The sequence below is a fragment of the Triticum aestivum genome, chromosome 4B (genome assembly GCF_018294505.1).
Source record: "Triticum aestivum cultivar Chinese Spring chromosome 4B, IWGSC CS RefSeq v2.1, whole genome shotgun sequence".
Classification (NCBI taxonomy): Eukaryota; Viridiplantae; Streptophyta; class Magnoliopsida; order Poales; family Poaceae; genus Triticum; species Triticum aestivum.
The window spans coordinates 324,466,186-324,488,463 of NC_057804.1; the positions used below are offsets into that span (position 1 = coordinate 324,466,186).

General features: G+C 45.1%; 2 protein-coding genes and 1 long non-coding RNA gene across 6 annotated transcripts; 1 reads left to right on the forward strand and 2 right to left on the reverse strand.

Moving 5' to 3' along the window:
• Nucleotides 1-4,990: 4,990 nt before the first annotated feature.
• LOC123094803 (protein FAR1-RELATED SEQUENCE 5-like) lies at nucleotides 4,991-11,669 on the forward strand. 3 transcript variants are annotated; one of them, XR_006445983.1, is made up of 4 exons: nucleotides 4,991-5,365; nucleotides 5,455-5,568; nucleotides 9,282-9,413; nucleotides 9,971-11,669. XR_006445983.1 is itself a non-coding variant. In XM_044516697.1 (2 exons), exon 2 carries the CDS (start codon nucleotides 10,489-10,491, stop codon nucleotides 11,287-11,289), a length of 801 nt encoding a protein of 266 aa, XP_044372632.1. In that variant the 5' UTR covers nucleotides 9,013-9,413; nucleotides 9,971-10,488; the 3' UTR covers nucleotides 11,290-11,669. The 3 variants fall into 2 exon arrangements, 2 of the variants coding, with proteins under 2 accessions (XP_044372632.1, XP_044372633.1); XM_044516697.1 differs by lacking the exons at nucleotides 4,991-5,365; nucleotides 5,455-5,568 and having other exon boundaries at nucleotides 9,013-9,413.
• LOC123094805 (uncharacterized) lies at nucleotides 9,800-15,046 on the reverse strand. Its single transcript, XR_006445984.1, has 5 exons — nucleotides 14,790-15,046; nucleotides 14,139-14,404; nucleotides 13,774-14,036; nucleotides 12,446-12,486; nucleotides 9,800-10,063 (listed from the first exon to the last, which is right to left on the reverse strand). It is a non-coding gene; the product is annotated as an uncharacterized lncRNA (long non-coding RNA).
• Nucleotides 15,047-15,966: 920 nt separating this feature from the next.
• Nucleotides 15,967-19,675, reverse strand: LOC123094806 (uncharacterized). Of its 2 annotated transcripts, none has more exons than XM_044516699.1 (2): nucleotides 18,739-19,233; nucleotides 15,967-16,085 (listed from the first exon to the last, which is right to left on the reverse strand). In XM_044516699.1, the coding sequence occupies exons 1-2, from the start codon at nucleotides 18,967-18,969 to the stop codon at nucleotides 15,984-15,986; spliced, it is 333 nt and encodes a 110-aa protein (XP_044372634.1). In that variant the 5' UTR covers nucleotides 18,970-19,233; the 3' UTR covers nucleotides 15,967-15,983. The 2 variants fall into 2 exon arrangements, 1 of the variants encoding a protein (XP_044372634.1); XR_006445985.1 differs by lacking the exon at nucleotides 15,967-16,085 and adding an exon at nucleotides 17,428-17,502 and having other exon boundaries at nucleotides 18,739-19,675.
• Nucleotides 19,676-22,278: the final 2,603 nt, after the last annotated feature.

Consider the following 22,278-nt stretch of genomic DNA (forward strand, 5'->3'; position numbering starts at 1 on the left):
GAGCTGGGGTGCCATGGCTGTGCAGGTTAACCGTTGGCCGTTGGCGACGCGAACAGCCACTGCCAGAATCTTGGTTGTCGGAGCTTGAACACGTTCTGCAAAGGTTGTGCTGACGAAACGGTATGTACTGTCGGAGTCTACGAGCAATAACATGGTCTGTCCGCCCACAGCAGCACGAAGCCTGATGGTTTCTGCCGCTTCTGTGCCCTCAGCAGTGTGCACTGACATGAGGCAGCACGCGGCGTCAGCCACCACTGGTTCGTCCAACAATTTGAGAGCACGCACAGCATCATCTGACAGGACCTCTCCATACTCCCCAACCTCAATGGTAAGTAACTGAGCTGATCACTTGCACGGATGCTCCCTGGAGTACTTCTCTCCGCAGCGAAAACACATGCCATGTTGGCGTCTGTAATCTCGTAACTGCCGCTCTCTGCCGAAGTCATATGTCGCTAGTTTGGCTACTGCGATCGGTTTCGGTGGGTTCCCCGCTGGCAAAATGGTTGATGCTACCGGTAGGCGTCCCTGCGTTGGTGCAGAGTAGGGCATTGGAGGCGGTCGACCGGCCGGCAATGGTAGTGATTTGGGGTGCAGATTCGCGAGCTCCTCTTCCTGAATTCTCGCAAAAACTGTTGCACGGGTGATGTTGTTGGGTGCTTGAAGGCGTACATCAGTGCAGAGCTCATCCTTGAGCCCCAGCAGAAATTGTGTAACAAAGAATTTGGGACTCAGGGTTGTATCCAGGGCCAGTAAATTGTACATGAGAACCTCGAATTCCTGCATGTACTCGATCACACTCCCAGTCTGCCGCAGTTGCAAGAGACTGTGCATCACGGACTCAAATTCCTCCGGTCCAAACTCATCCTCAATTGCTCGCCTGAACATGTCCCAGCGGAGGATCGGGTTCTGTTGCCGAAACGCCCGTAACCAGAGGGCGGCATGCCCCTCCACATAGAGTGCTGTTGTGGTCACCCAGTTGTGTTCCGGCACGCGGTAGAGCCTGAAATATGCCATGCATCAATCCAGCCAGACGCACGGGTATTCCCCATCGAAGCGAGGGAATTGTGTTTGGGCAGCTTGGTGAAGTAATCCTCTCGTGGTTGGTGATGAGCGCACTCCGGTGGTGGTGGCTACTCTGGTATTGGAAGCAGGGACGGTCCATCGTTGGCCAGACATACGCGCGGCTGGCCTTCGGCTAGCGTCTTCAGATGTGGCAGCGCGCTTGGGGGCGGGGCGCCGCGCAGCTCGATTGGCGGCGGTGGTGGTGGTGGCGCCTGATGCTAAGGTGCATCCTTGAGAGGCGGCGTATGGAGCACGGTCGCGGCCGGGTCGTCGACGTCAGATCTGGCGGAGAGGGCCGACGAGTATGAAGAAGAGGCCCCTTATGAACGTCGTCGACCTCTGATTGGGTGAGGCCGATTTGCTTGGAGAGGCTTTTGAGCTTGTGGGAGACTTGACTGTTGAAGGCGGCCTGCACCTCGGCGCGCTTCCCCGCCTCTGCCTTCTCCTCGTCAAAGCGCTCGAGCAGCTTCTCCATGAGGGCCGAGAGGTTGGATGCTTAATTCTCCATGGCGGCCAGGAGATGCCGCATCTATGCAGAAGCCTTGGACGGCGCCATCGCTCCCGCTCCGAGCAAATTGAACCCCTCATAGGATTTCGCGCGGATTCACCAAAGCGAATCCGCACCTGATGCGGTGGATGTTACCGATCTGCCAAGAGAATGTGGGTGGCAGCGCGGATCGGTAGCGGAGGAGAAAAAATTTGTGGCCTCTGATACCAATTGTGAGGACCGAAGAACCCTAGGGAGGGGATCGATCACACGGGAGGGGAATATAGGGATGAGGGAGGAAGCAGGTAGGTGAGTAGCAGAGGAGGAAGGGGATGAGAGAGTTTAGATCGTATTTCATTTCCTGTCTGTCTTGTTTGCGGTCACCACTTAAGTACAAGTCCACACCAACACACGCTAGCCACAAGCGGCCCACTACACCCACTAGGCTTCGGCCCATGTGCTCTCATCCCCTATCTAGTCCACCGATTCATTCACATCAGGTGTGACAAGATAATCAATAGCTCGCCGGATCAGGTGCGAAGTTTCAAGATTTTGTGGGATAGGGCAGTGTCCCTGTTCAGATTAGGTGTCGGCTGGCAAACAAATTGCATCAACGAATTCTGGATACTGCTTCTACGACATCGGTGGCATCCAATAAGCATGTTGTTGGGCACGAAGATAGGAGTGAGGTGAAGCAACTGAACTTTATTGGTCTTGTTGCTAGCGGCGTTGCAAATGTTGCCGGCACTCGGGTCTGCTCCCTCAGTATGCCGGTTTTGCAAGCTTGTCCATCAGATGTCCACCGCCACCAGCCCTGCCAAATGGGGCGACACAACAAGAGTGAGGGCTGATTAATTTGATGCAGTGGTCCAGCCTATGGAATTTGTCCAAAGTCTGTCTTTTTTACGGAGGCCTTGTCCCTGGGGCTATTCTTTGTGTTCTAGCCATTGTTATCTTCTTGCTAAAGATTGATTTTTTGTGAGATGGCTTCAGTGGAATACAACCCATGAAGGCAAAATAAAGAAATGCATCATAAGGAGAGTAAAGATGAGGTTATTTGCATTTGTTGTGGTGCCTTTGAGCGAGGTATCAATTACCAAGGGTGGTAGAGATCGTGGAGTCAATTCGGCAAAGAGAATGGAGATTGACCGGGCTACACTATGGGAGAAGGTAGTACAAAATCTTTGTTCCTCTAGGGATTACGGTGCTGGCCTAAAGGAGATGAGGCTTCTCGATGGTAAGTTTGCATTCAAAGGAAAACAGAGACAAATTAAAGGGGATATGTACCGTCAGCAAGGATGTCAATATGGTTGTGGGATAATCTGTCAATTCTGAATGGGATCGGCAGCACCCTTCATGGGTGACTGCCAAGATCAATGAATATTCTAGCTCTGGACTGTCGGGGTTGCGGACGGCCCAAGATAGTTCATGAAATTAGTGACCTCATTAGGTCGCAACATCCAGGTCTAGTCTTTCTCTCATATACCAAGATGTCAGATAAAAGAGCTCAGGAACTTTGATGGCGGTTTGGCTTTGAACACGCTTTTGGTGTTAAGTATGTTGGCTTGAGTGGTGGTCTTTGTCTCTACTGGAATAATAATTCAAGTGTGTCACTAAAATCTTAGCAATTCTCACATTGACGTGATGGTAGAGATGATTCTATTGGTGATATGGAATGGAGGTTCACCCGCTTTTATGGTGAGCCGGTTAGATCAAGAAGGAAGAGGAGCTAGGATCTACTAGAATATATGAGGGAATATAATAACCCTTGGATCTACACAGGAGATTTCAACAAAGTATTAGAGGTTGAAGAGAAATTTGGCAGTTTGGAGAGACAAGAATGGAAGATGGAGAGATTCGGGCAGATGATGGAGAAGTGTAGATTCTCTGACTCGGAGTTCCAGGGGCTGCCTTACACTTGGGACAACAGGCAGCAAGGTGACAGAAATATTAAGGTCAGACTAGACGGAGCGCTAGGTGACGAAAAATTCTCTGAGTTTTTTGACAATACTCTGGTTAAACACATACAGTGTATGGAATCATATCATTGTGCCCTGCTTATTACAGTAAGAAAATCTGAATGGATTGATACAAAGATACGAGGTAAACCTTTAGGTTTGTTAATGCTTGGATGAGGCATGAGAAATATAAGCAGGTCGTGGAGGAGGCATGGCAGCCCCGGGTTAGTAATCTGAAAGAGATGTCGGATCATCTAAATAATATGTGAGTACAACTACAGTTCTGAAGCAAAACTAAGTTTGGCTCAATTAAAAAGCAACTCTCCTCCATGCAGGATCGGCTAGGAGTATGGAGTGAGTCGGTCCATTTTGGTCCTATGGAGGAAGAAACTGACCTGATGAAACATATCTCTGAATTATTGGCTAGAGAGGAATCTTTGGCAAATCAATAGTCAAGAGATCTATGGCTAAAGGAGGGTGATAACAATACAAGTTTTTTTTCATGCAAAAGCAAAGGAGAGGGCTCGTATTAACAAGATTAAATCTATCAAGAGGTCCGATGGTACGGTGGTAACTTCATAGGTGGATTTGGAGATGGAAGCTAATAATTTTTACAAGGCTTTATTCATAGTCCATGGTGATACAGAGCCAACCTTGGTCATTGATTGGGTGACTTCAAAAATAACTGATGCTATGAATAGCAAGCTTTGTGCCCCAATTACAAATGGACACCAATATCCACCACATGTATGGCATTTAGGGGCTGTGCCACATGCCCCATGTGGCACAGACACGGACCCGCCTGCATGACGGCATCCGGGTGCTCCCATCCACAGCCCACACATCTAGTGTGTGGAGCGATCGCCCGCACGTCCGGGCGAGCGACCCCGCTGCCCGCACAACCTCACGCGTCCGTCGGTCGAACCCCCCGTTCAAACCACATTGCCACCGGATGTCGTCATCTCCAACCTTTGCATCGGCACATCTTCCCCTACCTTTGTCGTCTTCCTTCTCTAGTTGCCATGACAACCAAATCAGATCCCTAGCGCCCACACTCCCCATCGACGGAAAACACGGCAACAAGCACGCAGGTCAGAAACATGTAGATTGCCCAACCCCTTCCCCACCCCCTACCCCTCCCCTCCACCCCCCTCCCGTCCCCACATATTTCACTTGTAGATTGCCCATGTAGATGGCGACTGGATCCACAATTCCAGTTGTTCGTGTTTATTCTCCTCTGCCCTCCAACGATCAAAAATTTGCCATGTTCTATCATGGATCTGATCTAAGAATTTAGGTTCCAGATGCTGTCAGTAGGTGTTCGAGAAGGATGTTTGAGATTCACTAAGAATAGGGCAGAACAGAGCAATTTGAGCAGGTCATATGGAGCGAAAAAATATTTACCACCTATCTATGTCGTCAGTTGCCACCTATCTATGTCGTCAGTTGTCATCATATTATATTGTTAGTTGCCATTAGTTCAGCAAACTAGTTGCCATCCAGGTTGTAGAAAGAGGATGAACATGCATGCCCTATCATCCGAAAAATGCACAGCTATGATGATTCCTACTTGGCATGCTGTAATAGTTGTTTATGACATAAATGTGATAAGATTGCCATGTTTCCTTTTATGTGAAAACAACAAACAAATGGAATTCAAATACTGAATAATGATGCGTTCTTATTCGTGCAGTGACCAAAAACACAGTGCGAAAAGCAGAGAAAATGAATCATGAAGACAGGACTGGTCCTTGGTTTTCTGGAAGGCCACAAGCGCCATCTTGGGATGCAATAGAGTACAATCAACTCATTTCCGCAGGACCATTGCAGCCACTTCTAGAGTAGTACGCGAGCTTAGGTACGATGCATGATCAAAAAAGGATAGTTGACATGTTTTCGGACTTCAAATGGTATTCTACTTATGTACTACAATGACATTGTTCGCAGGTTCTTATGACACAATCACACAGGTAGGTATACCATGGCAAGTTGGAACACAAGGGGCTATCGGTGATAGATATACAGGAAACCAACTTCAAGTAGCAAATGTGTCAAATCAAGGTAATGCAAAAAGAAAATAGCATGTTGATGTGACGAATAAAACTTGCAAGGATGGCAAGACTTACGAGTATTTTTGTAACATCCCAAAATTCTAAATTTTGAAATGTTATAAACAAATAGATAGATTTGATTGATTGTTTGATTGATTGACTGAAAGTGAGTGAATTCGAAACTTTTGAAAGTTAAATGAGAGGGAATAAAAGGACTTTCCCAAACTTTTATTTTCTTTTCTGATCTTCATGAATTCAAATTCTTTTCACCACCAAAACCCTGGAGAGAAGTTGACATGACTTCTTCCATTTATTTAAATGACAAGGGGTGTTGAAAATATTTGAATTTCATTTGGGAAATATTTCCAACCCAGGAACTTTATGCAACTCAACGATTTTCACGAGCGAAGATAAAATGACTTCTTCAAAACATATGAAATATGAGTTGGGAGTTTCAAAGAATTAAATTCAGAGTTCTTTTGAATTTATTTTCAATTTGGAGTTATTTGTGTTTTATTCAAATTATTTTTCTCCAAAAATTAAATATATGGCAAATAGGGTAACATGATTCCCTACATCAGAAAAATTGGAGAGAAATAAATTTGAATTAATTTTGGTATTTTTAAAATGATTTTTATTGGGTTTTATTAGGGCAGAAGCACTCTTGTTTTATTTGAATTTGTGTGTATTTTATTTGAAGCTAAAATAATGTTCATGTTGTAGAAAATCTTTTTCTGAAAATTTTGATATATTATATGCCCATATAATATTTTCATTTAATTTGTTTTATTATTTCATTTGTCTGGTAATTGTTTATTTAAAAAAAATCCTCTAGCCGAACTGGGTCGGCCCAGCTTCCTGCCAGGCCGCGGCCCAGCCCAGCCGCCGTCACCCCGTCCCCGATCTCCCGCAGGAGACCGACTCCCGCACGGGAGCGCCGCCGCCGCCGTCCCATGGCCGGACTCCGCGCCGCCCTTGCCCCTTGCCCACGCCACCGCCCTTCCCCTGGCCTTTAAAAGGCGGGCCCCGACGCCCCAACTCCCCTCTCTTCCCTCGCTCGCCGCCCCGCCGCCCAAGTCGCCGCCGCCGGCGAGATCCGCCCCGCGCCGCCGCCCGAAGCCGCCACCCTCGCCGCCTATGCCCACCGCCTTCGCCACCACTGCACCCGCCGCCCAGCGCCGCCCCTCCCCGTGCGCCTCGCCGTCTCCTCTGACGACCGGAGCCGCCCGCCGGAGCCCCCGCGCCGCCTCGCCGGACTCGCCGGAGTTAACCGAACCGCCCCAGGTTTTTTTTGACGAAAACCGCCTACGGTATAAAACCGTCCCGATTCCCCGTTTTTGTCTTATAAAACCGGTTTTTTTTGTTTAGTTATACAGAGAACGTTTTCCGTTTAGGTAGATCTAGCGAACGATTTCGTTCGTTAGCGTTCTGTAACGAACGTTCGCTATTTAGTTTTTTTCTTTTATTTTAGTTTTTCTGCCAGGGACTCGTTTGTGAATATTTTTATTTACAGATTAGCCCCTGTTTTTCAAACGACTATACTTTTTACCCATTAGTCGGAATCCAACGAAAACAATGCCGACTTCTTCGTTATGATCTCCTCTATCCAGTAAAACAACTCAAACATGTTTTTGAAAGTTTAAAATTTGAATTAGATCAGATTTGAATTTGAACTTCGTTTGATTATAACTTGAGTTTTATAACTCCGTTTGAGTTGATTCTTTTTGCAAATCGAAGCTCTTGACCTAAACTTTCTGATAAGGCCAAATTCACTTAGTTTTGGTACTGTTAGAAATTGTTTTATGCTGCAAGAGTTTTTTTCTTGGTTTTGATGTTTTCCGAGTTGTTCTCTTCGTTCTTTCCGATCTTTTGATTGATTGCTTATGTGTGGTTACTATTGATTGCTTACGATAGATTGACCGGAGTGTGACGAGTAGAAACATCAAGAGTATTGAGTGTGAATCATCTTCATCAACATTGCAGGCAAGTAACACTTTGATCATACTTCTTCTCATACCCAGTTTTTATGCATTAGATCTATCCTCAAACACTTGCATGATTAGGATCTAATTAAATTGTGGGTTTTGGGAAGTAGATTGAGGTAGTACCTATTACCTGGTTTATTATCAAACCCTTGGGAGTTACTTCTACGTTGCTTATTATGCCATGCTATGCTAGTAGACGTGGATTGGGTGAGTGTATCCATGACAGATGTGAGATTGTTATTTAATGGTTTATTTAAGGTGGCAACTTAAACACACATCTGGGTGGATTGAGGCACCTGGTTTCTATCAGGATTTGCCTGTATTTCTTCGGACCGCCACCCAGGCTCAAAGGGATCATGAGATTATTCAAACTAGAAACTTCCATGTGCAGCCACAAGCCATTATGGGCTCTGGCATAGTTGATTAAGTTGTGCAAACTCTTACGGGTAGACTAGCAGATGTAGGGGAAAGTAGGTGTACCGGTCTACCCACAAGTAAGGTGCTAGTGCTTCTGAAAGACTATGTCTCGGTCATCCGTCTCTCAAACACCATGTAGTGCGAGAAACCAAACGGAGGCGATCGAGTCTTGTGGGGAAAAGTGCGCAAACCTCTGCAGAGTGTATAAACTAATCATGGTTAGCCATGTCCCCGGTTATGGGCATCTTGAGTATCTAGAACTTGGATATCATGTGAATCTCATCATGTTACTCTAATTTAATGTTGTTGGGTTTAATGAGTACTTTTAATTGGGATTGAGGATGCTGTCAACCATTCTCAATGTTCAACAACCACCATGATAGTTAAATAAATTTATTCCTTTGAAGTAGGGAAAAATTGGCTTTTCGCAAAACCTTATAACCATAGAGCTTTTCCACCAGCCATATATGCATGTAGTATAGGCTTATTCATTCCATTATTCTCTATGTGTTACATTGCCAGCATATTCCATGTGCTGACCCGTTTTCGGGCTGCAACTTTTCATGTTGCAAACTTTTCAGACGACGAGTAAGTGATACGTTAGGGTTACGATTTCCTATACTCAACTTTGCCGTTGGTGTTGATGGGAATCCACAACCTTGTTGCTTCCGCTATCTTTTGGATTGAGGTAATAGTATTTACGTTATTTATACATGTGATTTACCTCTGTTATAAATCCTCGAGTACTGTGTGTCAGCATACCGATCCAGGGATGACACATAAGCACAGAGACTTGACCCATTCGGGTCGGGTCGCTACAATTTTGCAAAAACATAGTACCATCATGCAACACGTAGCGACAGGTGGCAACCAGATACCTGCCATCAATGTCGTACACAGGTGAGACATATGAAAATGATCTTGCGGCTAGTGTATCAGGAAAGGAAACTAGATGACATTGGTGTTCGCATGGTGTGACGATAAAACGGAGAAAAGATGGCAATTTGAATTTGTAGTTGATAGAAATAAAGAAAATGATGGAAAGTGCAAATGCCAAGCCTGCACAGCTATATTTGCCATATGTGGAAAACTGTGTGTGTGAAATTAAATGTAGGGTTGATAGTTGCCATGTCTCAACAACTGTAGTTGCCATGTCTCAACAACTGCAGTTGCCATGATTGAATAAGTACATATGCCATTTTAACAGCTATGGTTGCCATGCATGACCCACTGCAGTTGGTCAATGCTTGTTAACTGTACTTGCCTTGCATGCTGGACTATGTTTGCCATGATTTCAAAGTTAACTTCCATGTGATTGCAGGTTATTATGGTGCAACCACACCAGCAGATGTCTCGTAGCAAGCTTCACCATTGCAGGCCATCAGTAATGCAGATACAATGCACCAAATTGAAGTGGCACACCAACTTCGATTAGCACATGTGGCACAACAAGGTAATATCTGAACCAAGAAAACATCATGCATTTGCTTTGTGCAAAAGCATTGGGAAAGTGCATTTGTCACGGTGGTGGTGGCAAATGCCACCAAGTGAATATGTCCATTAGTAATCTAGGATCATCTAGATTTGTCAATTACTATCTGTGGGTATTAGCCATTTGTGATTATATGCATCTGCCATGTGGGCTCATATCTAGAATGCAAGTGTTGATGTTAAGATGTTGGTTGCCATGACTTGGCAACTACAGCTGCCATATTAGGTAAACTGCAGCTGCCATGGCTAGAGAACTGTAGTTGCCATGCATGGAAAATTGCAGATGCTCAAGACTTGCATATATTAATGATATCATGCCAAAAAAGGATGGGTTACAGTTGCCATGATTTCAAAGTTGCACATTCCAGCACTTTATACATGTAAATTATGCAGCTGTAGTTGTGTACCATATTTCAGATGCAGTTGCCATGAACAAATCGGATGCAGCTGCTATCATTTCATTACGGCGAATATGCCATTCAAGCAATACTGCTTACACGCGTACCTGATTTTTTGCAGGAGCTTCAGCTACAATCAACAGCGGCGTAGGAACATCTACTGCGAGAACCTCAGAGCACATTGAAGGAGCATTCCACGAGCAAGTCACCGATGCTGCAACAAACAATGCAGAATCAGTGTCAGATATGGCAATCGTTCCAGCAATGACGACAAGCACGCCTCTGCAAACCAGCACAAGCAACACTCAAGCAAATGAAACATCCGCCAATACTGAAGTGAATGATGAAACTGATGACGAAACACAAGGAGAAGAAGAAGATGGACAATCGGAAATCATGATACCTCAACCACCATATGTTGGGCAGAGATTTGGTTCTTTTGAAGATGCCAAGGAGTACTACCAGAGATATGCGATGTTCCATGGATTTGCGTGAACACATAATACCATAGGAAAATTAAAAAACTAACGAGTACAACAGAGGTGAGATAAGGTGCTACAAAGCACGAAAGAACAAGAAGAGTAAAGGTGTTGTGCATGTCGTGCCTGAACGAAAGAGAGGCATCATTCTCAAGACGGGATGCCCTGTCCGGTTGAAGCTAAACGCAAATGGAGCATGGTGGGTGTCACCAAATATTTCAAAGAACACAACCACGACCTCACAAAGAAGTTTGACCTAGTAAAAATTCTGAGCGCCCACAGAGGATTCAGCCGCATCAAGAAGAAATTCATAAGGTTGCTACATGATTGTAACGTCGGTCCATCAAGAATGGTCCAAATACGGTCCCTGGTCCACAGCGGAGATGGTAGTCTGAGTAGCATGCCCTACATACCAGCAGATGTCACAAACCTAAAGGCAAAGTACCGTAGAGAGAGCAGGTTGGATGACATAGAAGACACAATAGGCTACTTCGAAGAGAAAGCAAAAGCAGATAATGATTTCTTCTATAGGATAAGATTGGACGATGAGGACCATGTCAGAAACATGTATTGGGTGGATGGTGCTGCAAGAAGAGCCTACAAACATTTCCGTGATTGCATTTCGTTCGACGCGACATATCTCACGAATATGTGCAAGATGCCCTGTGATCCATTCATAGGAATAAATAACCACAATCAGTCCTTGCAGTTCGGTTGCGGTCTCGTTCAGAACGAAGATACCGATGGTTACAGGCTGTTCAAAACCTTCTTGGAGTGCATGGATGGACTTGCTCCGATGAACATAATAACAGACCAGGATGTTAGCATGCGCGCAGGCATAGAGGAGGTCTTTCCATCGGCAGTGCACAGGCACTACAGGTGGCATATTATTAAGAAGGATGAAGAGACGCTAGGACCATTCTTCGCTGACCGTCCAGAGCTACACAAGGCATTCGAGTAGTGTGTGGACCACAGCTTGACGGTGGAGGAGTTTGAACAGAGCTGGACGACTATGATTGAAACATACCAAGTCCAAGACAACGAGGCACTAAATAGCTTGTTGGAGAAGCGAATGTACTGGGTGCCGGCCAACTTCATGCAGTGCTTCTTTCCATTTCTGCAGACTACACAACACAGTGAGGGGTTCAATGCTGTTTTGAAGCGTTACGTGAGCCGTGGCAACTCATTGCTGCAGTTTGCCAAGCAATATTCAGCTTTGCAATAGAAAATACTGGGATCTGGGCTACAACAAGAAGAAAACACCGCACTCAAGCAGCCTAAATTGCTAACATACTTACTGATGGAGAGGCAGATGAGCAAGATATACACCAACAAGATATTTAACAAGTAAGCGATTGATCTTACGGTCTTATTTGCCATGTACGACAGGGCACATTCAACATTGAAAAATGCTAAAAAATGTATGTTTGCCATATCTGCTGATTTGAAGCTAACATCTGTAGTCAACACATGAATGCAAAACAAAATGAAAAACTATGTACTTGCAAAAACAAATATTAGCTGCTGCTTGTTGTGAAACAAAGTATAAATACCACTTAGAATGTGTTGTGGTTGCCATGTGGGATGTAGTATAATTGCCATGTATAATGCAAGCTTTATTTTCACATGGTAAATGCATTGAGAGCAGCATGATGCAGTTGCAGTACCATGAAAGTTGTTACCATCTTTTGACATGCTGATTGTTTGAAACACAGTAGTTGACATGTGAAGATAAACTGCATTTGCCATGTGAAAATGCAATGCATTTCCATGTGAAAATGTAATGCATTTGCCATGTGAAAATAAAATGCATTTGCCATGTGAAATAAACTGTAGTTGCCATGTGAAATAAAATGCATTTGCCATGTGAAAGAAACTGCATTTGCCATGTTAATAGTCTGCAGTTGCCATGTGGGAAACAATCTTTACAAAAAAATATGTCAAAAAAAAGCTTCTTTGCCATTGTTGATTTCAATATGTTTGCTATGTTGTGACCTACCTCAACAAAAGGTGCTACAAAAAAGGATATCAGAATTTAACAAGCACAAAACATTCAGATTCCAGGAAGAAATAAAGCGAGCCAGCATGAACACAGCTTACCAGGTTGACTAACATACCTTCAAGGTGTGTACTCTCATGGGCATTTCCGATTCAGAACCTGAAGACCCGGACAAGGGAAGAAACTACTTTGTCAAGGCCTCAATAAACAAAGGTGAATACTACTGTCAATGCTGCAAATACGAATGGGACGAGATTGTGTGTTGCCACATACTCAAAGTAATGGACATACACGCGGTCATGCGATTGCCCCGCCATTTCATATGATGGTAGTGGACTTGGGACGCTGACGATGCGTTGGGGCCACAAACATCAACTGCAGTTTTGGCTGTACATGATGACAGACCAGAGGCAACCATGGAGTCCTTGAGGCACGTTGTATTAACCAAGAACTATGATGATCTAATAGATGAAGCATGCACGAGTGATGAGACAGCCAGGGTGGCAGAAAAGCACAGGAAGGCCCTGAAAAGAGAGCTTGATGAGATCAAGAAGAGGAAGGCTAAAGAAGCCTTGCATCGGTTTCCCCGCACCTCAAGTGTGCCTTCGTCCACGGGTTCATCCTCTGAAAACTCGGAGGTAGGGTCTGGAATAGCAAGCACGCAGACTCAGGTCAGGAACCCACCCCGTTCCATCACAAAAGGGCGTCCAAAAGAGATACGATACAAATCGGGGTTGAAAATTCAAGCAAAGCACAAGAAAGCAAAGAAAGGGGCGGGCAATCCATAAGCAATTGTGGAGCATTATAACTTGGGTCTTGGTGAAAATTTTGTAACGTAGATGATCAAGGCTTAAAAAATGCGAGAGTGAATGTTGGTGGACAACAGGAATTGAAGAAAATGCCATGTATGCACAACTAAAATTGTCGTGTAATTGCTACTAAATCTGCCATGCAGCTTGCACTGAATCTACCATGTAATTGCTACTGAAACTACCTTCGCGTAGATTACCATTTTCAGCCCATGCATTTTTTGTTTCACACGTATTGAATTGTATACATACTCTGTACGAACTAGTTGAAATGACCACGTGCAAAAACACGAGATAGAACAGTTGCTTATGAACTACCATGCTTACCGATACAGTTATCAATGCAAAAACCCAAAACAAATGAAGTGATTACTTGCACTAACCATGCGTGATCAACTATATTTGCCGTGTTTCATCCATCATAAATGCACTCGAACTCTCAAATTGGTACTCACATTCACAAACACATACTAACAGTAAACATGAAAGTAGTTCTTGTCACACCTAAACAGGTTCAGGTCCGCACTTATATTACAAATATTCAACGCCACATACACGCCACCACTATATACTACAGTAAAGGGGGATGCAGTCATAACATAGCACAAGGACATAGTTTCAAAGAACAAGGTGATACCTTACGTTCCTCAGCCACAGAATGTAAGGTAGGCATGTGTATGAAGATTCACGCAATCACTTGTACTTCTTGTTTGCGGATTTGACAGCTCCCTCTATAAATTGTTGTGCTGAAGCCCGCTTGTTGAAATCTTCATTCAGCTGCAATAGTTGTGCATACATGGCATTTTCTGGAGCTCGACAACCATTGCAGCTGTGATCACTGGGACCCGTCGACCTTCCCACTTTGCAAGGTATTCCAACATGTAAAACCCGCAATCATGCCTAGAACAAAGCAAAACATGTGAATACATGCAAACAGAAACATAATAAACATTGATGAAGAGATGAAAAAGATGGTGAACACATAAAAAAGATAGTAATTACTCATTTTCTTGCTTCTCAGTCGTGACGTACTCAATTGGAAAGTGACTGATCTGATCCTTTGAGTTTTCGTAATGACGGTTCCAGGTCTCTTTCAGGTTGTTGATAAAGAATTCAGCATGAGTAGTAAGGTCTTCATCAGCTCCTGAACGGATTGAATCAAACACCTAAAAACGTTGGTTCTTCAGGTCAAGGCAAATGGAGTAGTGGTGACCACACATGTCATTTGGGTCTTCTGGTGCAAGCTCCTGGAACATGGGGAACATGACCTGCAAGTAAAAAAGGGGCAATAAAAAACAGAGTTCACATCTAAAACATAATGATGTAGTTGAAAAAATGGTATATATAAATATTGCCACATGCAGTAAGAGATACATGAAAAGGCAACCATTAAAGTGGCCAAGTGCATGCATGGAAAAAGGTTCATTTGCCATGTGTAATTATAAGAAATTGCCATCCATGGGCAAACAAAGTTGCCCAATATTTTAAGTGAAATTGCCACATAAATTGAATTAAAAAGTTCACACTAATGTTACATGGCAGTTGTTGCCACATGAAACATCTGTCATGAAGAGTATGTAACCCACATATGAAGTATAACTGCTGACAAAAACATAGCATGGAAAAAGATGTACAATGAGAAGAAACACTCACGTATTTCTTCAGTGTGAGCTTAAAATCACCATGTGCGGCAAAATGCTTCCTCGGGATTTTATAGTGGAAGTCACCATCCCAAATTTTGCAGGTCACGTTGTACTGCATGATCGTCTTGTCGGAACAAATGTCCACATGCTTGTTCATGAAGTCAATCCCACGCGCAACTACATTCTTCGACGATTTTACCACTAGGCCTCACAAACTCAGCAAGATCGCCTAGGTCGACATATGTCGCCTCGCATTGTACGATTTTGGTTCTGTCCAAACATGAGCTGTATGAAAATGATATAATATGAAAGAATCATGTCTACTAAAAAATTAAAAAACAATGCATGGTCAAAAGGACAAAAAAGCAAGTAAGCGCTTGTGTGGTATGGACATTACGCTTTCAGCTCCTTCATGTGCTTGTTGTTCGACCTCGCATTTCCGAATCGCTTGACAATATCGTATAGTTGGGTCTGCTCCTTTGTAGCCTTAACATCGGGCTCAAACTCATCCACCGGTGGTGCATGAACTACCCTCGTCTGCTTCGCAGACCCAGGGGTTGCACTTCTGATGGTATCCTCAAATATTGCCTCAGTAGGCACATCATAACTTGTTTTGCCCTGATTCCATGAGGACCTGCTGTTTAATGCTTCCTGCTCACCCTACGGTAAGCTTCTTAAAGGGACGACGAAATCTCCTCAGGGGTGGCTAGTAGAATAAAACAGTGTCATAAGAGACTTGGACGTAGAAAATTGTTGTGCAGGAAGTTCAAAATGTGAAGTGAAAGTGCTGGTAAGAAAGTATGAATGTCAACTGTTAGTTCGTAAACAAAGTTTGATGTGTGGAAAGTACAATGCAGTTGCCATGTGCAGGGCACTTCATCTGCCATAAGACAACAACTGCGGTTGTGTAACGCCCCCGATTCAATCGTACACTAATCATGCACGCAAATGTGTACGATCAAGATCAGGGACTCACGGGAAGATATCACAACACAACTCTACAAATAAAATAAGTCATACAAGCATCATAATACAAGCCAGGGGCCTCGAGGGCTCGAATACAAGTGCTCGATCATAGACGAGTCAGCGGAAGCAACAATATCTGAGTACAGACATAAGTTAAACAAGTTTGCCTTAAGAAGGCTAGCACAAACTGGGATACAGATCAAAAGAGGCGCAGGCCTCCTGCCTGGGATCCTCCTAACTACTCCTGGTCGTCGTCAGCGGGCTGCACGTAGTAGTAGGCACCTCCGGTGTAGTAGGGGGTCATCGTCGATGGTGGCGTCTGGCTCCAGGGCTCCAGCATCTGGTTGCGACAACCAGGTAGAAGGGAAAGGGGAAAAGAGGGAGAAAAGCAACCGTGAGTACTCATCCAAAGTACTCGCAAGCAAGGAGCTACACTACATATGCATGGGTATATGTGTAAGGAGGCCATATCGGTGGACTGAACTGCAGAATGCCAGAATAAGAGGGGGATAGCTAATCCTGTCGAAGACTACGCTTCTGGCAGCCTCCGTCTTGTAGCATATAGAAGAGAGTAGATTGTAGTCCCCCAAGTAGCATCCTCAAGTAGCATCTCCAAGTAGCATCTCCAAGCAGTATCGCGTAGCATAAACCTACCCGGCGATCCTCCCCTCGTCACCCTGTTAGAGAGCGATCACCGGGTTGTATCTGGCACTTGGAAGGGTGTGTTTTATTAAGTATCCGGTTCTAGTTGTCATAAGGTCAACGTACAACTCCAAGTCGTCATGTTACCGAAGATCACGGCTATTCGAATAGATTAACTTCCCTGCAGGGGTGCACCACATAACCCAACACGCTTGGTCCCATTTGGCCGGACACACTTTCCTGGGTCATGCCCGGCCGCGAAAGATCAACACGTCGCAGCCCCACCTAGGCAAAACAGAGAGGCCAGCACGCCGGTCTAAACCTAAGCGCACAGGGGTCTGGGCCCATCGCCCATAGCACACCTGCACGTTGCGAGGGCGGCCGGAAGCAGAACTAGCCCCCTTAATACAAGAGCAGGCTTACGTTCCAATCCGGCGCGCGCCGCTCCGTCGCTGACGTCTGAAGTGCTTCGGCTGATACCACGACGCCGGGATACCCATAACTACTCCCGCGTAGATGGTTAGTGCGTATAGGCCAGTAGCCAGACTCAGATCAAATACTAAGATCTCGTTAAGCGTGTTAAGTATCCGCGAATGCCGAACAAGGCCAGGCCCACCTGTCTCCTAGGTGGTCTCAACCTGCCCTGTCGCTCCGCCACAAAGTAACAGTCGGGGGCCGTCGGGAACTCAGGCCCACCTCTACCGGGATGGAGCCACCTGCCCCTTCAGCCCCCAACTCCGAACAGTAATACAGGTAATGTAACAGTGTAAAGTATATAGCATATGCCCGTGATCACCTCCCGAAGTGATCACGGCCCAGTAGTATAGCATGGCAGACGGACAAGAGTGTAGGGCCACTGATGGAACACTAGCATCCTATACTAGGCATGTAGGATTGCAGGTAAGAGTAACAACAGTAGTAACAAGGACAGGCTATGCATCAGGATAGGAATAACGGAAAGCAGTAACATGCTACACTACTCTAATGCAAGCAGTATAGAGAAGAGTAGGCGATATCTGGTGATCAAAGGGGGGGCTTGCCTGGTTGCTCTGGCAAGAGAGAGGGGTCGTCAACTCCGTAGTCGTACTGGGTAGCAGTGGCGTCGATCTCGGTGTCTAGCGAGAGAAGAGGGGGAAGAAACAATAAATATAATGCAAACAAATGCATGACGATACATGACATGACAAAGCGTGATGCTAGGTGTGCCCTAACGCGGTACGAGGTGGTACTTGTGAAGGGGGGAACATCCGGGAAATTATCCCCGGTGTTTCGCGTTTTCGGGCAAAGGAGCCGGAGGGGGAAAGTTGCGTGTTCGCTATGCTAGGGATGCGTGGCGGACGAACGGGCTGCATATTCGGGTTTGCCTCGTCGTTCTGAGCAACTTTCATGTACAAAGTTTTTTCATCCGAGCTACGGTTTATTTTATATTAATTTTTAAAATTTTAATTCATTTTCTAAAATTATGTATTTATTTTAATCCGAATTGACCAAGTCAAAAGGACTGGTCTAAATGGGAGTTGGTGGCCCACATGTCACTGCTTTAATAATTTCCAAAAGGATTTATCTAAACTAAATAGATGGGACCCACATGTCATTTGCTAATAGGCTAACTTAGCACTAAACTAATACTAAGCTACACCTAACATAATTAAACAAGGACCGGCCACTACTGGGCATAGCCTAGCCGGCCACACGTACGGCGCGCAAACACACAGAGCACACACGCACACACAATGCTTGGGTTTAAGAGAAGATAGCATTTTGTGATTTTTGTTGGATTTAAACCATGCATCAAATGAATTTGGTCCAATGGAGTAATATGTAGTTTGTCAAGTGTACATTCTATTCATATTTATTTTTGGCCTGTTAGTAGTTGTTTAACCGCTGATTAGAGGCTGCCTAGGGGGTTAGTCAAAGTAGATATTGAAAAGCTAACTAGTAGTACAGTAAGCAGCAGCAGTTATGCGCAGCAGGGCAAGAGCTTCAACAGAAGCAGCACGAGCAGGCACAGGGGCGCGTGCGGGATGGCAAGCAGGGCCGGGCGCGGCGTCGGGCGAGCAGCAGGCGACGGAGGCGGGCGCAGCCAGGCGGCGGTGAGAGCGGGATGCTGCGGGGTGACGCCGACGCGGCCGGGCGAAGGCAGGCGCGGCCGGCGCCAGCGGGCGCGAACGGCGACGGCGGACAGGGCCAACAGCGGCGCAGCAGTAGACGACCTCGAGGCCAGGCGCGGGCGAGACGCAGGGGGTAAGGCCATGGGCAGCAGCACCACGTACGCGTACGCAGACGAGCTCGGGGACGGCGGCTACGGCAACAAATCAAGGGGGTAATGAAGGAGGATGGACGCGGCTCACTTCGAGGGAGGTCGTGGACGTGCCTGGAACCGCCGGGAGGCGCCGGTGATGGAGATCGACGGCGATGGCGCCGTGGCCGTGGCGGGGAAGACGACCAGATGGCGAGGTTGTGGAGGGCTTCAGCTCGAACCGAAGGTTGTAGGCGATGCAGACGAGGTCAACGGAGCTGCAGAGCATAACCTCACGGGTCGGGGACGGCTCCGGCCATGGGAACGATGATGACGCGGCCATGGACGTGCTTGGGGCATGGGAGATCTGTGGGGAGGGAGAGAGGGAAGGAGTGGGGGGGTGGGATCGAGGGGTCGGGGCGTGGCGCCCTTATCCCCTCCCGGCGCTGTCGGCGAGAGGGTGCGGCGGCGACCAAGCCCCTGTAGCGACCTGGTCGCGTGAATAGGAGAGAGAGGAGGGTTCGGTGAGGGTGGGCCGGCCTGATGGTTTAGTGGGCCAAAGCCCGGGGGTAGGCTGGTTCTTTTTATTTATTTATTTTGTTTCGTTTTGGTTTTCTTTCTTTTTATTACACTTTGTTTATATTATTTTAGTAGGCAAAAACAGCTTTACTAAAACATATGACTGTCTCTATAAATCGATTTACAAAATAAACCACAACCACAAAAGGTTTCACACATAATAAAAATAGTTTAAAATTTTAAATTAGGAAAGGCATTTAACAATTATTTTTAGTCACTGTTATATTCACAAAAGAGCATTCAAATACTTTACAAAAGTGTTGGATCACCACCATAATTAGTTATGTAATATTTCCCACACTTTGAACATTTTATTTTGCATGGTCGGGAAATTTAAATTTTAAGCTTTAATTTGAATTTGAGTTTGAACTAAGAGTTGGATCAAACAAGGATTAGCAACAGTAATGTGATGACATGGCACCATTAACGGGGGATTACTGTAGCTTAATGATCCGGGCATCACAATTCTCCTCCACTACAAGAAATCTCGTCCCGAGATTTAAGAGGTGGATGACGGGGAAAGGTCTGTTTACGAAATTCTAACGAATCTTCTCGGTCTTGGTTGCTCTTCTCAAAGTGGTCGATCCATTTTATTGATGTCTTCATTTTTCTGTTTCAAGTCATCAAGATGAAGTCGGTATCCTTTCTTCGGGGGTTCCATCGTACTTACGAAAGAATAAGGGGGGTATTCCGGGTGAACGAACCTCTACAAGGTTGACTATCTGGTCGATAACATCGGGGAAGGTGGCAGAAAGTAATTCTTGAATTGAAACTTAAGAAAATATCGAGAGCAAGGTAATGATGTTTCATGGGAAGTTTCGAGCGAGCAGGCAATCGTTCGATGCCTGAAACAAAGTGTGAAAGGGGTCTAGAGCAACGAGAATAAGTATTGCGTCTGATACCAGAATAGATCACTTGGCAGGTGGCCCGTGAATTACATAAGAAGTCAAGTGCGAGAATAACTTTGTCATCAGGGTGTACAAGAGAGTCAGGTTTCGGTCCTGGGACCTGTGGGTTATGGGCCCACCATGTGGGTTAAAAGTAGGAGGAACGGTGACATCTTGCACGATCAGGATAGGAAGGCATGTCAGAGGGTAGACTGTCAGTTATGTCGGCAACAACATCGATACCAAGGGCGAGGGACGAAGAGAACCATTTTCTTGCTCGTTGAACGAGGCGGACCATTAGGCAAAGTTCTCGTCCATCGGTGGATACCGAAATGTCATCAACAATAGTAACAGGTTCTTACTAACAGAGTCGTACACCGAGGTGCTTACAAAAGCAGGAGAATATTACTGCTTAGATCATATAGATCACAAGGAAGATTAAACCAAACAATGGAAAGGAAAACATATGTATCAGATTAATCAGGACAATGGAAAGGATAATGTGTTTAAACACATTTTCAAGGGTATATCCTTCCCAAGAACAATCAGAGCATGATATCCATGACAGGATAGAAAGTAGGTAAGGGGAGAGGAATTTCAAGACATTACCCATACAACGGTGTTTGGATAATTGAGCAAGAAACATTTAGCATTGGGCTTCAAATGCTCTTATTGAAAATCGGAGTACCACAGACATGCTTCAAGATAGCATTGACATGGTCAACAGGTGAAAATCAGACTTTGGAAACAAAAGGATCCATCAGGAATAACTTGTAGAATAAATCTTATAGTTTCCCACGGAAGAAGGGGTAACCTTACTAAAAGGGGAACTATAACAATAGGGCCTCCGACCAGGTGCGCTAGGCACGAATCACCTTACCGGGTTAAAGAACAATGTTATAACTCTTGGAAATATGTTCCAACCATCATATCTGACCGAGGTGCAGATCTAATTGGTGTCATGATACCTCAGACTCAGGATGTCCGAGAAGAAAAGGTGCAACACAAATAGTCGAAATGACATTGCAAGATTCTCGGGAAATGAACCATGGGAGAGGGTTCCTGGAATAATAGTTCATCATTAAACCAAGGAGGGGATGAGAAGGTGGTTGTTGGGCTCAGCGACAATTCATCGAGAATTTCAAACGGAGGGCTTTCCACAATAATGTGAACAAGAAGATGACACTAGTCAATTCAAATGATATAATTTTGTATGTTCTAGGAAAACATACACCATCAATCATAGTTGAGAGGTGCAACCAAAATGTGGGCTTATAGTAGCATGATCAACGTTAGAATGGTGGTTCAGCAACCGATAGGCTAAGAATGAATTATCGATCATTAACTCCAAAGCAATAGGGTTGCTAGAAGGGCAAAATCCAAACAGCACCGTTCACTTGTTGGTACCCCGGTTGGAATCAATATGAGGACCAAGAAAGAATGGTCATGGTGAGAAGTATCACTATACCAAGAATTCTTAAGTGGTGGAGCAATCCTCACAACATTCTTGACATCAAAGATGGTAATACTTCAAGGCAGAACACAACATTAGCTGGAGAGCAGGTGGTATTCATAATGTGGACAAGCTCGCGATGAAAGGAAGTCAAGGGTGTTGTCGATGATAATAAAAATCATCGAGGGCAAGGAGGGTATTTCTCATCATGAACACAGTTAACATCTCGAAAGAAATCAAAGTGTTGAAGGTGATCCGACACAATTGTCGAGAGATTTCATGAAGGTGTAATTGATCGACGATGACAACAAGTCAAAGGAATGATGAAGCGAAAGGTTTTTGAAACCACTAGTACAATACAAACTTGAAATCAAAGATTGTTATTCAAGGCGAAATGATATGCCGAGGACGATCGTCGTAAGCTTAGCTATCATCGAAAGTTGTGCTCCGGGAATAAGGACCAGGTAGTACGGTTAAAATTTAGCATGATAATGATATAGCCGATCAGGCTAGGAATGACTTGATGGAGTATTAAAATTCTCAACAACAAAGCACTGGGAGTACTGAATCTCAGTGTTGATTTGATTCACAACCCGGTGTTTTCGGTTGACGACAACCTAGAACCCGTGGAGTGACTATGACGGGGAAAGGTATTACTTCATCAGAAATTCATAAGATGAAGTGCAATGGGTTGATATCCTTGAGATACCAGGGGGTAATACTCGAAGGTAGA

Excerpts from the sequence above, each read along its gene's own strand:
- LOC123094803 (XM_044516697.1), top strand. The coding sequence starts at position 10,489 with ATGCCCTGTCCGGTTGAAGCTAAACGCAAATGGAGCATGGTGGGTGTC.
- LOC123094806 (XM_044516699.1), bottom strand. The coding sequence starts at position 18,969 with ATGGCCGCGTCATCATCGTTCCCATGGCCGGAGCCGTCCCCGACCCGT. Across the intron at positions 16,086-18,738 it reads CGTCCACGACCTCCCTCGAA|ATGCTGGAGCCCTGGAGCCA; the intron begins GTGAGCCGCGTC and ends TGTCGCAACCAG.